Source organism: Herpailurus yagouaroundi, unplaced genomic scaffold, assembly GCF_014898765.1.
Source record: "Herpailurus yagouaroundi ecotype Mexico unplaced genomic scaffold, PumYag 163, whole genome shotgun sequence".
Taxonomy (NCBI): Eukaryota; Metazoa; Chordata; class Mammalia; order Carnivora; family Felidae; genus Herpailurus; species Herpailurus yagouaroundi.
The window spans coordinates 9,965,602-9,980,381 of record NW_024412404.1 but is presented as its reverse complement, the minus strand read 5'-3'; the positions used below and the strand labels follow the sequence as shown (position 1 = coordinate 9,980,381).

General features: G+C 40.3%; 1 protein-coding gene across 10 annotated transcripts in view; it reads left to right on the top strand.

Moving 5' to 3' along the window:
• Window positions 1-4,531: 4,531 nt before the first annotated feature.
• Window positions 4,532-14,780, top strand: part of RUFY2 (RUN and FYVE domain containing 2) — a 74,847-nt gene continuing 64,598 nt past the window's right edge. For 2 of the 10 annotated variants that reach the window (XR_005793445.1, XM_040485189.1), the window contains exons 1-4: window positions 4,800-5,200; window positions 6,670-6,843; window positions 11,146-11,263; window positions 14,217-14,318. Coding sequence is in view for 9 of the 10 variants with exons in the window: in XM_040485189.1 (XP_040341123.1) it covers window positions 4,996-5,200; window positions 6,670-6,843; window positions 11,146-11,263; window positions 14,217-14,318 (599 nt within the window). In the remaining variant the exon portion in view is untranslated. Of the gene's footprint in view, window positions 4,769-4,795; window positions 5,201-5,241; window positions 6,844-11,145; window positions 11,264-14,216; window positions 14,319-14,780 lie in introns of those variants that run through there. The other 8 variants (XM_040485193.1, XM_040485192.1, XM_040485196.1 and 5 more) reach the window with 8 other exon arrangements.

Sequence of the window (14,780 nt, the reverse complement as noted above, 5' to 3'; positions counted from 1 at the left end):
TGTGTGCATGCATCAGCGGGAATGGGGCAGAGAGAGAGGGAGATGGGCAGTCTCTGGGCTGTCCTTGCAGAGCCCAACATGGGGCTCAAACTCACGAACCATGAGATCATGGCCTGAGCCGAAGTTGGATGCTCAAGCAACTGAGCCACCCAGGTGCCCAGTGATGAGCTTTTAAAAAAATAGTATTTTTGTTATATGATGATATTAGTAAGCTTAAAAACCTAGATTGTTAGCTTTAGTAAATCAAGGGCTTAGAATAGATTAATATTCTACTTTAATCCTGTTAATTTAGTTTAAACATAGACACTAAATTCCAATTCTTTTCAACACAAGGGGACTAGAATACCCAGCAAATGTATATTTTGGAGCTTAAGAATATCTACCTCAAAGGGAGAATTTATTTCCTTGCTTTAAATAAAACTGGTCTATTGCTGAATTAAATATCTTTCCTACTTGTCACCTATAAAGTCCCTGGGGGAAAAGCAACCTAGGAAATAAAGCTCTTTTCCTTTGTTTTCATGGTTCTATAAAATAAATACTTAATTTTATATGCTTTCTCAAATGCACTTAGAATACAAATACTTCCTTCTTTACCCATCACTTGGAGAGAAGAAAAATGAACAAGTCAGTCATATTTCAATATTTAATAGCAAGATAGAAGGGGTTAGACTTGTAATGAGTTTTAGACTCCTCGGAACACTAAAAACTTCCTGTATCTTGATATGTGAAAATCAAGCCAATTTGTATTGGCTCAAATTCTGGTTCTGTCCCTTAGTTCTCTGAATAGAGAGGCAAGCTATTTAACCTTTCAGAGTTTAGTTTCATCTGCAAAATGGAGCTAATTCTATCCTCATAGAGTGGTTTTGAAAATGAAAAAGACTCTGGCCTAGGAACTGATGTATAATTACATGTGCACTAATAATAGAGGGGGCATGGAAGATCAGTGGTGAAAGCATAATGGAATAGTTGTCTACACATAAGGAAAAAGTGAAATTTGATCCTGTTTCACACCATTCACTAAAATCAATTCTGGGTGCAACAACAGGCCTAAACATGAAAGATGAAGCTATGTAACTCTTAAAAGCTATGTAGCTCTTCATGACCTTGAGGTGGGGAGGATTTCTTAAGACAGTAAAGCATAAACCATAAATTCAACTACAAGAACAGTAAGAATTTATATTTATCAAAGTCTCTATACAGTGAAAATATTAGAAAATGACAACACATAATTGACACCAAACTAGTATGTAGAATATTAAGTAACATGTACAGGCCAATAAGAAAAAGGGCAAAAGAAAAATTGGCTAAAGACCCGAACAGTTTCTTTGCAAAGGAGAAACTCCAAATATTAAACATGGGGGAAGTGCTCAGTATCATCAGTAAAATAATGAGATACATACAAAATAGACCCATCATACAATCGCTTACCTAGAAGATTGGCCAGAAAAGAAATTCTCACAATTCTAAGCATTAGAATGAACATAGAGCAACAGAAAAACCAAACTGCTGATACATTTTGAGAAAAGTTTTAAAAAGTTTGTCAGTAATTTTTTTTTTTAATGTTTATTTATGTTTTGAGAGACCTAGAGCACGAGTGGGGGAGGAGCAGAGAGGGAGGAAGACACAGAATCCAAAGCAGGCTCCAGGTTCTGAGCTGTCAGCACAGAGCCTGATGCGGGGCTCTATCTCATGAACCGTGAGATCGTGACCTCAGCCAAAGTCAGAAGCTTAACTGAGCCATCCAGGTGCCCCAGTAAATTTTTAAAAAAATTTTTTAAGCTTATTTATTTTTGAGAGAGAGTACGTACACATAGACGAGTGGGTTAGGGAGAGAGAGAATCCCAAGTGGGCTCTGCACTGACAGCAGAGGTGGAGCTTGAACTCACAAACCCCGAGATCATGACCTGAGCCAAAATCAAGAGTCGGATGCTTAACTAACTGAGCCACCCAGACTCCCCAAGTTTGTCATTAAATTTAAAGAAAGGCATACCTTATTTATTTTGAGAGAGTGTGTGCAGAGCGGGGCTCAAACTCACCAGCCATACTCATAAACTGTGAAATCATGACCTGAGCCAAAATAAAGAGTCAGATGCTTAACCAGCTGAGCCACCTATGCGCCCCCCTATTCTTAACGGTATGCCCTACTGACTCTTGCACATTGGCATAAGGATATATATCATACAACCTGGAAACCCTACAACCTGGAACTTGGACATGATTGATGTTGAACAAAAGAAGTGTAATAAAATTCATGTTACTCCATTTGTGAAAAGCTTACAAACAGGAAAAATAAACTAGTTGGTTTAGGGGCACATATTTGCATGGTAGAAACAGCAAAGCAAGGAAATGATTCTCATAAAAGCCAGAATAGTATTTACCTAGGGGGATGATGAATGGTGGCTAGGTGAATGGTGAATGGGTCCATCCTGTGCTCACTGATCTGGTGGTAGTCACCCAGCTGTTCATTTTATAATGATTCTTTAAACTTGTAGAGAGCGAGTCACTTATGTCCAGCAATAACCAAGCAGTTAAGGGTACTGCAGCAATCAGATATTTGAGGAGACCAGCACCTGCTGAGTGTACCCCAGTACAAGTCTGATAACAAGCAGGAGCAGAGGAGCTCTGCAGGAGCTGAAGACTGATTAAATTCCTTTAAAAAAGGGAGGATTGGGCCACCTGGGTGGCTCGGTTGGTTAAGCATCTGACTTCAGCTCAGGTCAAGATACTGTGGTTCACAAGTTCCAGCCCTGGATGGGGCTCTCTGCTGTCAGTGTGGAGCTCGCTTTGGACCCTCTGTCCTTCTCTCTCTGCCCCTCCCCTGCTTGTGCACTCTCAAAAATAAACATTTTTAAAAAATTAAAAAGGGGCATCCGCATGGCTCAGTCGGTTAAGCATCTGACTTTGGCTGAGTCTGAGCCCCAAGTCCGGCTCTGTGCTGACAGGTCAGAGCCTGGAACCTGCTTGGGATTCTGTGTCTTCCTCCCTCTACCCCTCCCCCACTCATGCTTGGTCTGTCAAAAATAAATAAAAACATTAAATAAAAAAAGGGTGGATAGGGGTGCCTGGGTGGCTCAGTCGGTTAAGCGGCCGACTTCGGCTCAGGTCATGATCTCGTGGTCCGTGAGTTCAAGCCCCGCGTCGGGCTCTGTGCTGACAGCTCGGAGCCTGGAGCCTGTTTCAGATTCTGTGTCTCCCTCTCTCTGACCCTCCCCCGTTCATGCTCTGTCTCTCTCTGTCTCAAAAAATAAATAAACGTTAAAAAAAATTTATAAAAAAAAAGGGAGGATATTTTAGCAAACTGTCAAGACACCTCAGACACCCCTCTGTGAACACTTCAAAAAGGCAGGTGCTACTGAAGGCTCTGCCTGATGGATCTCAGAACAAAACTGAGATCCTTCAGTGCTTGAACATAATATGTAAATGCTAAGAGGTGACCCAACAAGACTGAGGCTTTATCTCAACTGCACACCCACAGACTTCTGGTTTGGTTTGTTAACTTCCTACTGGCTGTGTTATCTTTTGTTGTGTGACTTGTAAACCCCAGTTAATCACGTGGTGAAATGTCATTGAGTTCAGAATCCTGAACTTGTTTCATAATTATGTTAATCTTGTTTTATGACTGAATAAGGCTGACATTGTGGAAAAACACAACTCGTGTTTGTATCTTTATAGCTTGCTCATGACACTGTATATATGTTTTATACTTTTTTCTCTATGTATGATTATCTCACAGTAAAGAAAATTAAAAACCAAAAGAAATAAACATAACAGAACTATACTGGCCAAGGTGTTGAAGAGAAAAACAGAGCCCCATTTTCATGAAATTTCTCGGTCTTTCTGGCTCCGCCACTGTCTTAACAATTGCTGATCTAACTAGGTAATAGCTTAAGTTTCCCAGGCTTAACCTACCGTCATGTGCCCATGTGGGTTTTTTTTCCTCTTAAAAAAAAATTTTTTTTTGAGTTTATTTTTGTGAGAAAGAGAGACAGAGTGTGAACACGGCAGGGGCAAAGAGCAAGGAAGACAGAATCTGAAGCAGGCTCCAGGCTCTGAGCGATCAGAATAGATCCCGATGCGGGGCTTGAACTCGCAAACAGTGAAATCATGACCTGAGCCAAGGTCGGATACCTAACCGACTGAGCCACCCAGGTGCCCCCTTAAATGAGAAACAGGTAGCTTTATCTCTATACCTCTGTCCCTTCCCCCTGCCGGTGTATTTACTAGTTTAAAAGTCGTTTTGGGGCTGCTTAGTTGCAGCAGATTTCTGCCTACTGTTAACTGCTTCAGATTTTCTGAATTCTTCTGCTACCCTAAGAGTTTGAGAAGAGTGAAGGGAAGCGGTCAGGTGTGTCAGATGAACCCCGCCCCCGTGTGGATGAAAACGTTTGCACGTGGCTCGCACCCTTTGGCAAAGCGGCCCCAGCGCGCCAGCGAAGCCCCCGGGTGAGAGACTGGTGGTCCGGCAGGTGACCGGCCTCAGGCTCCTCACACGCGAGGTCACCTTCACGCTCCTCTTCCTTCTCCTTCCGGTCCGACTGGACGCGAGGAGGCCTGGCGAGGGCGGGTTTCTCTCCCGCCGGTTGCAGGCCCCGCGGCCCCCCACTCGCGGCGCCGCGGGACCGCCCGGGCGTCCTCCCGCCGCCGGGAGCGCTGTGGGCCGCGGCAGGCCTGGTGGCAGACGCCGTGGCGGCCGCCGCGCGCCTGAAGGAATCTGCTGGCGGGGCCCAGGGCGTCTCCGCCCGAGACCGCGCCGCCGTCGCCGCCATGGGTAAGGGGAGCGGACCGAGAGCGGACCCTGGGCTCTCCGTCCTAGGACGCGGCCGGGCGAGGAAGACCCGTGGTGATAGGCACCGAGGCCTCGGGTCGCCACTGGGGCCCGAGTCCGGGCCTGGACCTGGGCGGGGGCAGCCGGGGACTCGGGGGCGCCGGGGATCGCCATGGCAACGCGCGGCCGCCCCTTGTTCCCTTCCGACCCCGCCCGGGTTCTAGGGCCTAATGGCCGAGGGCTCCTTGTCTGACGACTTCCAAGGGGCGAAGCCAGGGTCGGCCAGGGGGCCGCTCCCGGGTCGGTGGAACAGCCGCGGACTGGCGATGACTTTTCAGGTTTGGGGGTGGCGGAGGGAAGACGAGTCTCAGGTTTTGGCTTGGGTGCCCGACGCCAAGGGCGGGAGAGGTGCAGCGATGCCGCGCAGGACCCCGGGTGAGCCCTCCGTGGGGAACCTGGGGCGCCCCGAGCCCTTTGGGCAGCCTTACTGCAGGGAGGCAGGGAGGGGACTCTGGGCCCGGGCGAGATGAGGGGACTGGCCCTTGGCCTTGTTGGGGCTGCGAAGAGCCGGACACATCTTCGAGCCCGGGCGGGGCGCGGTCGGCGTGTAAACGCTCCCGGGCGAGGAAGCTGCGGGCGCGGAGCGTGGACCTGCCTCGGAGCAGCTGTAAAGGCGCCTTTTGTCTGCTAGTCCCTTCACAAGTTACGGATCGTGCTCCACACTAAGAAAAATGAGAATTGGTACAGATTATGAAACATCAAGTGGTTAAAAAAATGAGGGAACCATACCATGATGCAGATTTGAAGGAATGATGTGTGTGCAGATTTTCCACCAGTTAGCTTGGTCATAGCTGTTGTGGGTGTTTGCATTTTTAGTTGCTTAGAATTCTGACTCAGGTTTCACCCTTAGCTCAGAACTTGAATACTAGATCATTGGAAACCCTGGACTTTTGTTCAGTAGAGGAGGAACGGACACTTGGTTCACTTGGACTAGTAGATTTGCCAGAGAGTATATGAAAGGTTATACTAAGTGCTTTCATTTTTCTGCACTTCATTTTGTCATCTCTGTTGGCTGTAAATATTCCTGCCTGTCACAACAGTGGTGAGAATAGGGGGAAACATCTGAATTTCTAAATTAAGAATAAAATTTGTGGGGAAGAAAAAGAGTTTTGTGATATGAAAATATCAATTAAAAATCAGTTTGTTTTTTAAAATGTATCTGTTAACTTAGTTTTTGACTGAATCAGCTGTGTGGAAGGGCAGGAAACTTAAATGTGAAATAAGGACTCTGCTTGTATTTCCTCTGGGAAAATAAAGGAGTCATGAAATACAGAACTACAGTAGCAATGAAAAAACAAGATGGAAAGAGGGCTAAAATGAAAGAATTGAATGGCTTTGCCTGTATCCCCTTATTTGTCCAGTTGTTTTTATTTACCTGTCATATTTATACATGATACTGTAATTTTAAAATTGTAATTGCCTTTTGTTGCCAGTTCTCAACATTTTTTTGTCTTGAGATTCATCCTTGGACTACTGCTGTCCACCTTTTGCATGAGACTCTTAAATATGTTATTACTCCAATCTTAGCTCCAGAAGTCATTAAAAAAAAAATCAAAATTCATTCTCCCTGAAGAGGTACCACAAAAAGTAAAATAAATACCAGAAAATAACAAATTTGCACGGTCTTGAGAATAATCCATAAACTGTGTCTTGGATAGGCATGGTAATGTTCTATGGTGTGTGAGAGAGACAAAAAAAAAAAAAAAGTGTGGGTTAGTTAGGGAGACTAATTTGTCAACCAGAGAAAAACAGCATTGTTCATTTTACAGCAGAATGAAAGGGTTTATATATTTTTCAATGTCATGTCTTGCAAATGATGATGGACTCCTTTCTTGTGCTTTCAGCTACAAAAGACCCCACAGCTGTAGAGAGAGCAAACTTGTTAAACATGGCTAAGTTGAGTATCAAAGGACTCATTGAATCTGCTCTGAGCTTTGGCCGCACTTTGGATTCTGACTATCCCCCCTTGCAGCAGTTCTTTGTTGTTATGGAACATTGTCTGAAACATGGTCTTAAAGGTATCATGAGATTAAAAAAAAAACTAATTAATTTATAATCCCCTTGTTCCATCTTAAACATCCTGGAAAATGTGATATTTGTTGAGGCCATAATTATTGTTACTTTACATTTGAAAAATACTGGGTGGGTTGGTTTTGGGAGAAAACAGCCTACTGCTTTATGTTTTCTTAAATAAGTTGTCTTCGGAAAATGCCTACTTAGGGGCTCCTTGGTGTCTCATTTGGTTAAGCATCTGACTCTTGGTTTTGGCTCTGGTTCATTAGATCGAGCCCACATTGGTGCCTGTTTGGGAATCTCTCTCTACCTCTTTCTGGCCCTGCCCTGCTCTGCTCATTCTCTCTCAAAATTAAAAAAAAAAAAAAAAAAGATGCCTACTTAGTGTTTTGTAAAAACATTTTCCATTTCCTCCCCCCCCCAACATATTCTGAAGTAATTTGTTTTCTAGGGGAATTATAGAGTTATTTAAAAAATTTTAAGCTTAAAACAATGTTAAAATTTAAAAAAAAATTAAGCTTAGTGATCCCAATATGAAGTCTTATTGCTAGTTTCAGCCCTATTGAACAAATACATTAAAATAGTTGATTGTTGGGGCATCTGGGTGGCTCATTCGGTTAAGAGTCCCAGTTAGGCTCAGGTCATGATCTTGTGGTCCGTCAGTTTAAGCCCCATGTTGGGCTCTGTGCTGACAGCTCAGAGCCTGGAGCCTGCTTCAGATTCTGTGTCTCCTTCTCTCTCTGCCTCTTCCCCACTCATGCTGTCTCTCTCTCAAAAATAGACATTAAAAAAAATTTTTTTTTAATAGTTGATTGTTGAAATATAAACCTCCTTGGGACCCTGGAAGAGATCTAGAAAGATTTTCTTCTGGATTGGGTTATCGTAGAAATGTGAGTGTTCCCTGGAAATGATGATAATAGTGGATATTGTATTCTTCTACACAGTTGAATTTATTGTTACTTGTGAAATGTTTATATTATATTTAGTTATTTAATATACATTGTGTAATAACTATTCTTTTACTTATTATATTAACAGTTGTTGGTAGTTTTGGTCTCTACTTCTTTTGATCAGCTGTGTAGGGGCTCTGTGAGTAAGAGTTTATACCCAAGTGACTATTATAATGCAAAAGAAGTGACTATTATAATGCAAAAGAAGCTTGCCTGGTTCCTCGTTGGTATAGTATGAACCTGGTTAAGTTGGGCAGACCTAGAAGTTCTGACTAAGGGGCAGGAGAGTGAGGATCAATGTAAACAGCAAAAGAGCTTTACATAAAATTGAGAAGGAGCCTTGACATCGAAATTTGAGACTCTATGTGATGTTATTAAAGTACTAATTTCTTTTTTTAATTAAAAATTTTTATTGAGATATAATTAACATTATTTTCATGTATACAACATAATGATATTTTTATGTATTGTGAAATGATCACCACAATATGGTGATATCCATCACCATACATAGTTACAATTTTTTTCTTTTGATGAACTTTTAATATTTACTCTCTTAGCAACTTTCAAATATGTGACAGTATTATTGTAGTCATCATGCTGTACATTACATCCTTATGGCTTACTTATTTTATAACTGGAAGTTTATACCTTTTGACTACCTTTACCCATTTCCTCTGCCTCCACTCTCTGCCTCTGGCAACCACCACTCTGTTCTGGTTTTTATTTTGTTTTTTTTAGATTCCACTTTTTCTTCAATTGAGGATGAAGTAATTTTTTTTAATTTTATTTATTTTGAGAGAGAGAGAGTGTGCACACAGGTGCATGTGGTGGGAGGGGCAGAGAGAGAGGGAGAGACAGAGTCCCAGGACTCCATGCAGGGCTTGATCTCACAAATTGAGATCTTGACCTGAGCTGAAACCAACAGTCGGATGTTCAACCCACTGAGCCACCCAGGTGCTCTGAAAACAAAGTAATTCTTAAAAATTGTGTAAAGAATAGTGAAATCTACTCTTTTTGTACATGAACCAAACAACATAGAAGCACATAGAACAAAAACTGTTTCCTTCATTCTCTTCCTTGTCTATTCCTTGTCATTGTTCTAGCTCTTTTCTGTTTTTTTTCTTTTACTGTATATAGAATTATGCTATAAGTATTATTCTGTGATTTTGTTTTAAATTTTTTTTTTTCAACGTTTATTTATTTTTGGGACAGAGAGAGACAGAGCATGAACGGGGGAGGGGCAGAGAGAGGGAGACACAGAATCGGAAACAGGCTCCAGGCTCTGAGCCATCAGCCCAGAGCCCGACGTGGGGCTCGAACTCCCGGACCGCGAGATCGTGACCTGGCTGAAGTCGGACGCTTAACCGACTGCGCCACCCAGGCGCCCCTTTTTTTCTTTTTCTTTTTTTTTCCAACGTTTATTTATTTTTGGGACAGAGAGAGACAGAGCATGAACGGGGGAGGGGCAGAGAGAGAGGGAGACACAGAATCGGAAACAGACTGTGATTTTGTTTTAAAAGATTGGTGATATGGTTTGGAGATCTTTCCATTTACATAGAGATCTTTATCACATTTTTAATGACTCTATAAAGTTTCATAGTATATGTATACCATAACTTAATTAACTGTCTTCCTCTTAGTGTACCCTTAGGTTGCTTCCAATTTTTTACTATTAATATTGTGTTGGGGCTCCTGGGTGGCTCAGGTGGTTAAGCTTATGACTTTTGATTTTGGCTCAGTTCTCACAGATCTCACAGTTCATGGGTTTGAGCCCCATGTTGGGCTTTGCACTGACATCGCGGAGCCTGCTTGGGACTCTCTCTCCTTCCCTTTCTTTCTGACCCTTCCCCACTTGTATGTTCTCTCTCTCTCTCAAAATAAAGTTAAAAAAAATTGTACTGTAAGTACATTGTTGGGTACTTGTATTTGTATACTTGCTCTCTTTAGGAGAGGATTCCTAGGAGTAGAATTACTGGGTCAAAGGATATAGGCAACTGGCCTCTATGAAGGCTTCACTGATTTATCAAACATCATATTTTTTCCTACTCTTAATATTATCAGTCTCTAAATACTTCTTTCAATACATCAAGAAGCCACCAATCTGATCTAACACCTTGAGTTTAAAAAGAATTGTTTTTTTTTTTAAATGTTTACTTAATTTTGAGGGAGAGAGAGTTGGAGCATGAGTGGGGGAGGGGCAGAGAGAGAGAGAGAGGGAGGCACAGAATCCCAAGCAGGTTCCAGGCTCTGAGCTGACAGCACAGAGCTTGACGCAGGGCTCCAACCCATAAACTGCGAGATCATGACCTGAGCCCATGTCGGACACTTAACCAACTGAGCCACCCAAGGCACTCCTAACACCTTGAGCTTTAATTTGCTTTTCGACAAACTTTTATTTAAAAAAAATAGCAGTGACAAAAACCTTTATTTTCTCCCATGCTGCAGAAATGGAATTTGCAAAGTGATGGCCAAATAGTTAAATTTTAAACTCTTCTTTCCTTTTTTTTTTTTTTTAATTAATTACTTTATTTTTGAGAGAGAGAGAGAGGGAGGGAGAGAAAGAGAGCAAGCCGGGGAGGGGCAGAGAGAGAGGGAGAGAGAGGATCCCAAGCAGGTTCTGCACTGTCAGTGCAGAGCTACCGTGGAACTGTGAGATCATACTCTGGGCTGAAATCAAGATTCTCATGCTTACCCCACTAAGCCATCCAGGTATACCTAAACTCTTTTCTGAATTTATTTGCCTTTACTTCACAAAATATCAGGGGCATGTCCTAACAGTCATAGGCTTGTCTTGATGAATCAATGTGAAGCTACTTTGTGCTGATTTTTTTCCCCCGAAAGGAAAAATTGCTTATCTTGGTGATTGTCCTTGGTTAGTGCATGTGATAATCACCCTTGATCTGCAGGAGATCTGGTCAGTACTAAGAAAGAAATATGTAGTGATTTCATGGTTTTATATTACCCAATTCTCACACCTTTTATGTTAAAAGTAAAATAACTACTTATTTGTCTTTGGTTTATTTGATAAGCTGATAAAGATCACCCTGCTAGGGCTGCCAAACTTCTTTATTTTGATACTGGTAAAGAATAATCCCAGTTATTTTTTTACTTTAATTACCTGCCTGCATATTTCTCATAGGGAAGAATGGCCAAGATGCATATTTCTGATAAGGAAAAATATCAGGATCCTGATAAATAGGTTTCTGATCAGTAGGGCTGTGTAGTGATAAGAGAGGAAAGGTCTTTGAATAATTGTGTATTAAGTTAGAAACGTTGAAACTAAATATTTAAAAGGAAGTTATTACAATTTTATATGTTGAAGTTGTATGCATTATATGTACTTTTTTTTTTCAGTAAGAAAATCATTTTTGAGTTATAACAAAACTATCTGGGGTCCCTTGGAACTGGTGGAAAAGCTGTACCCAGAAGCAGAGGAAATAGGAGCCAGTGTCCGGGATTTACCTGGTCTCAAGTAAGTAATCTTATTACTTGTTCATTTCTGACCACAAAAGAATATTTACTGTTTCTTAAAAGTACCTTACACTCTATTATCTTCTCTTAGCTGTAAGTAGCCTTTTTGCATTCTCTCCTAATAAAATTCTATTCTTTCTATATGGCTTAGCTCAAATTTCATTTCCTTTATGAACTTTCTCTTAGCCTCTTCGGTTTTTTTTAAGGTTTATTATTGAGAGAGAGAGACAGAGTGCAAGTCGGGGAGGGGCAGAGAGAAAGGGGGAGACACAGAATCCAAAGCAGGCTCCAAGCTCTGAGCTGTTAGCACAGAGCCTGATGTGGGGCTCGAACCCACGATCCATGAGATCATGACCTGAACCAAAGTCTGACACTTAACTGAGCCACCCAGGCGCCCCCTGTTTTAGCCCCTTCAATAAGAACTAACTGCTTTTCCATTTATACCCTATCACTGTATTCACTCCTTTATTCTGTGACTTCAATTCTGCATTGTATTGCAGGAAACTGTAGGTCCCTTTAAAATAAGATGTGTCGGGGCGCCTGGGTGGCTCAGTCGGTTGAGTGGCCGACTTCAGCTCAGGTCATGATCTTGCGGGCCCGTGAGTTTGAGCCCTGCGTCAGGCTCTGTGCTGACAGCTCAGAGCCTGGAGCCTGTTTCAGATTCTGTGTCTCCCTCTCTCTGACCCTCCCCCCTTCATGCTCTTTCTCTGTCTCAAAAATAAATAAACGTTAAAAAAAATTAAAATAAAATAAAATAAAATAAGATGTGTCAATTATGCATTTCTGTTTCCTGAGTGTTAAGCTAGTTTGCAGGAGTAAGCTAGTCGGCAGCAAGTAACTATTTGCTGAAGCCTGACTTAGGTTAAATCCAGGGCATAGGCGCAGGAGATTTGAATTCTCATATAAGACATTTATATATATGGGACTGGTGCAAATTACTTTTTTTCTCTGAAAATTGGGATGTATAGTGTCATGTGCCCATTTCACCAAACAAATATATATAATATGTTGTAAACGTTCCATTTTCTGTCAGATTATCAGTGTACTTTCTCTTAGCTTTATAATTGAGAGTTTTACATGTTACAGGGAATATGGTAGGGTTTTCTGGCTGTTAACACAACATCCAAATATTTCCAAGTTGTAGTTAATTGAATGATAAAGTAAATGGCTACTGTTTATTAAGCACTGTATCAGGGTAATAAAATGATTGTTTTCCATGAATTGTCTCATTTAGCGCTTACTTCAGTCTTACAGGGTAGAGATTATTATAATAATTACATAGATGCGAAAAATAAAGGTCAGAGAAGTTATAGTTAATACATGGCAGAATGAGGATTCAAACTCAGTTTTTATTTTTATTCTTATTTATTATCATTATTATTTTTTGTAAGTAATCTCTATACTCAGTGTGGGGCTTGAACTCATGCTGAGATCAAGAGTCACATGCTGTATCAACTGAGCCAGCCTGGTGCCCCTCAAACTCAGGTTTTAGAGTTAAATAGCAAGTGATGTTCACACTTGATGTATCTTATAATGATATATTAAGAAGGATAGTGATTTTCAGCAAAGATAGAAGAAAAAGGGAATTATAAGTCTCAAAAAGAGAAGTATAAGCAGGGGTGCCTGGCTGGCTCTTGATCTTGGGGTTGTGAGTTCATGCCCCACATTGGGTGTAGAGATTATTTAAAAATAAAATCTTAGAAATACACAATTTGGTTATTTTAATATGAAAATACATGTTCATATTGTTTTTAAAAAGCCTAACTCTACAAGAGTAAAAAATGTTTTCTGAAGAATGGTATTCATTAAAATGCTAAACCATAAAAATCTCATTAGCTCTTTGTTGTGAAGATTAATTTTCCTCCCATAATACCTGCTGAAACATTCTTTGTATAAGAAAACATAAAAGTGTGAATGATATCTTTCTCTTTAAGAAACCATACATATGCTGTAAAATTTGCTTTTACTTTTACTAAATGATAGAAATTGGATAAGATGTGTGAGATTGAATTTTTTATGGACAACTGGATAGAGAAACATTTGAAAAATAACAAGCAGCCTGGTGATTTCTCTTTAATTAATTACCAGCTCAATGCCTTCTTTTTTTTTTTTTTTTTTTTTTTTTTTTTTTTGTGTTCTTTTTTTTTTTTTTTTTATTTATATTATCCATTTAATTACTTTTTTTTTTTTTTTTTTTTTTTTTTAGCTCAGTGCCTTCTTTGTTATGATTTTTAAAATTCAGATATGATGTCAGTTACTTTTGTTTTTTAATGTTTATTTTTGAGAGGGAAAGAGCATGTGTGAAGGGGAGGGGCAGAGAAAGAATTTCAAGCAGGCTCCTCACTGTCAGTGCAGAGCTGGATGTGAGGCTTGAACTCATGAACCCTGAGATCATGACCTGAGCTGAAATCAAGAATCGGATGCTCAACTAACTGAGCCACCCAGGCATCCCATAATGTCAGTTACTTGTTGAAGGCATTATACTGCCTTATTTGATGCATTTTGTATATTCATCTTTTATTATTATTATTATTATTATTATTACTATTTTTTAAGTAACCTCTATGCCCAGTGTGGCTCTTGAACTACTCTTGAACTACCTGTACTGATTAAGCCAGCCAGGAGCTCCTTGCATATTCATCTTTAGAGGGTTAGGTCTGTTTGGACAAAATATTTCTTATAGAAATAGCCTCACTATTCAGAGTCCTTTCTTCTAAGGCATAAAATGTTACCTAGATGTCTTGCAGGTGCAGGTTTACCATAGAGACTTAAATAGCTCCCAGGGATTAGATTGCATGCTCAAAGAGCTAGCTTAAAACTGTAGACACAAAGATGAAACCATGATAAATTGCAGTTTTAATTTATTAATATGTACCTCAACAGAAATAGTATAATAGACTACATATTCTATAAGGGTTGGAGCAGTTTTCTGACCAGTTCGTTTTGCTTTTTAGGACCCCCCTGGGTCGTGCAAGAGCATGGCTTCGATTAGCCCTCATGCAAAAAAAAATGGCTGATTACCTGCGTTGCTTAATTATTCAAAGGGATCTCCTAAGGTAGTACCATACCATTATATCATGTTCATTTGCATTTAAAAAATTTCATTTATATCCTATTTTCCAAAGAGAATTAAAGATGTGGTACAAAAGGAGACACAAATACAATAAGATGGTATAAAATAAAAGAAGAGCAACATGAGAGAGAAAATCATGGTAAGGACATAACACGGATCAGGAACTAGCCTAAAAAATGAATACCATAAGCTTTGTTTTGGCTGATAAGCAGGAAATTTATTTATGTGTTATATTTGTAAGTTAGTTCATTTTTTTTTCTAGAGTTAATTCTATGAATAAAAATTCGTATTGGGATTTGGAACTTTAATTCAATAGGTTTCTTTTTACATACTAAACTACTGTTTCACCTGTGTTGTGGGCACTTTTTAAACTGTCAGTTTAAATTGAAGGCCATATATTTAAAAAAAAAATTTTTTTTTTAATGTTTATTTTTGACAGAGAGAG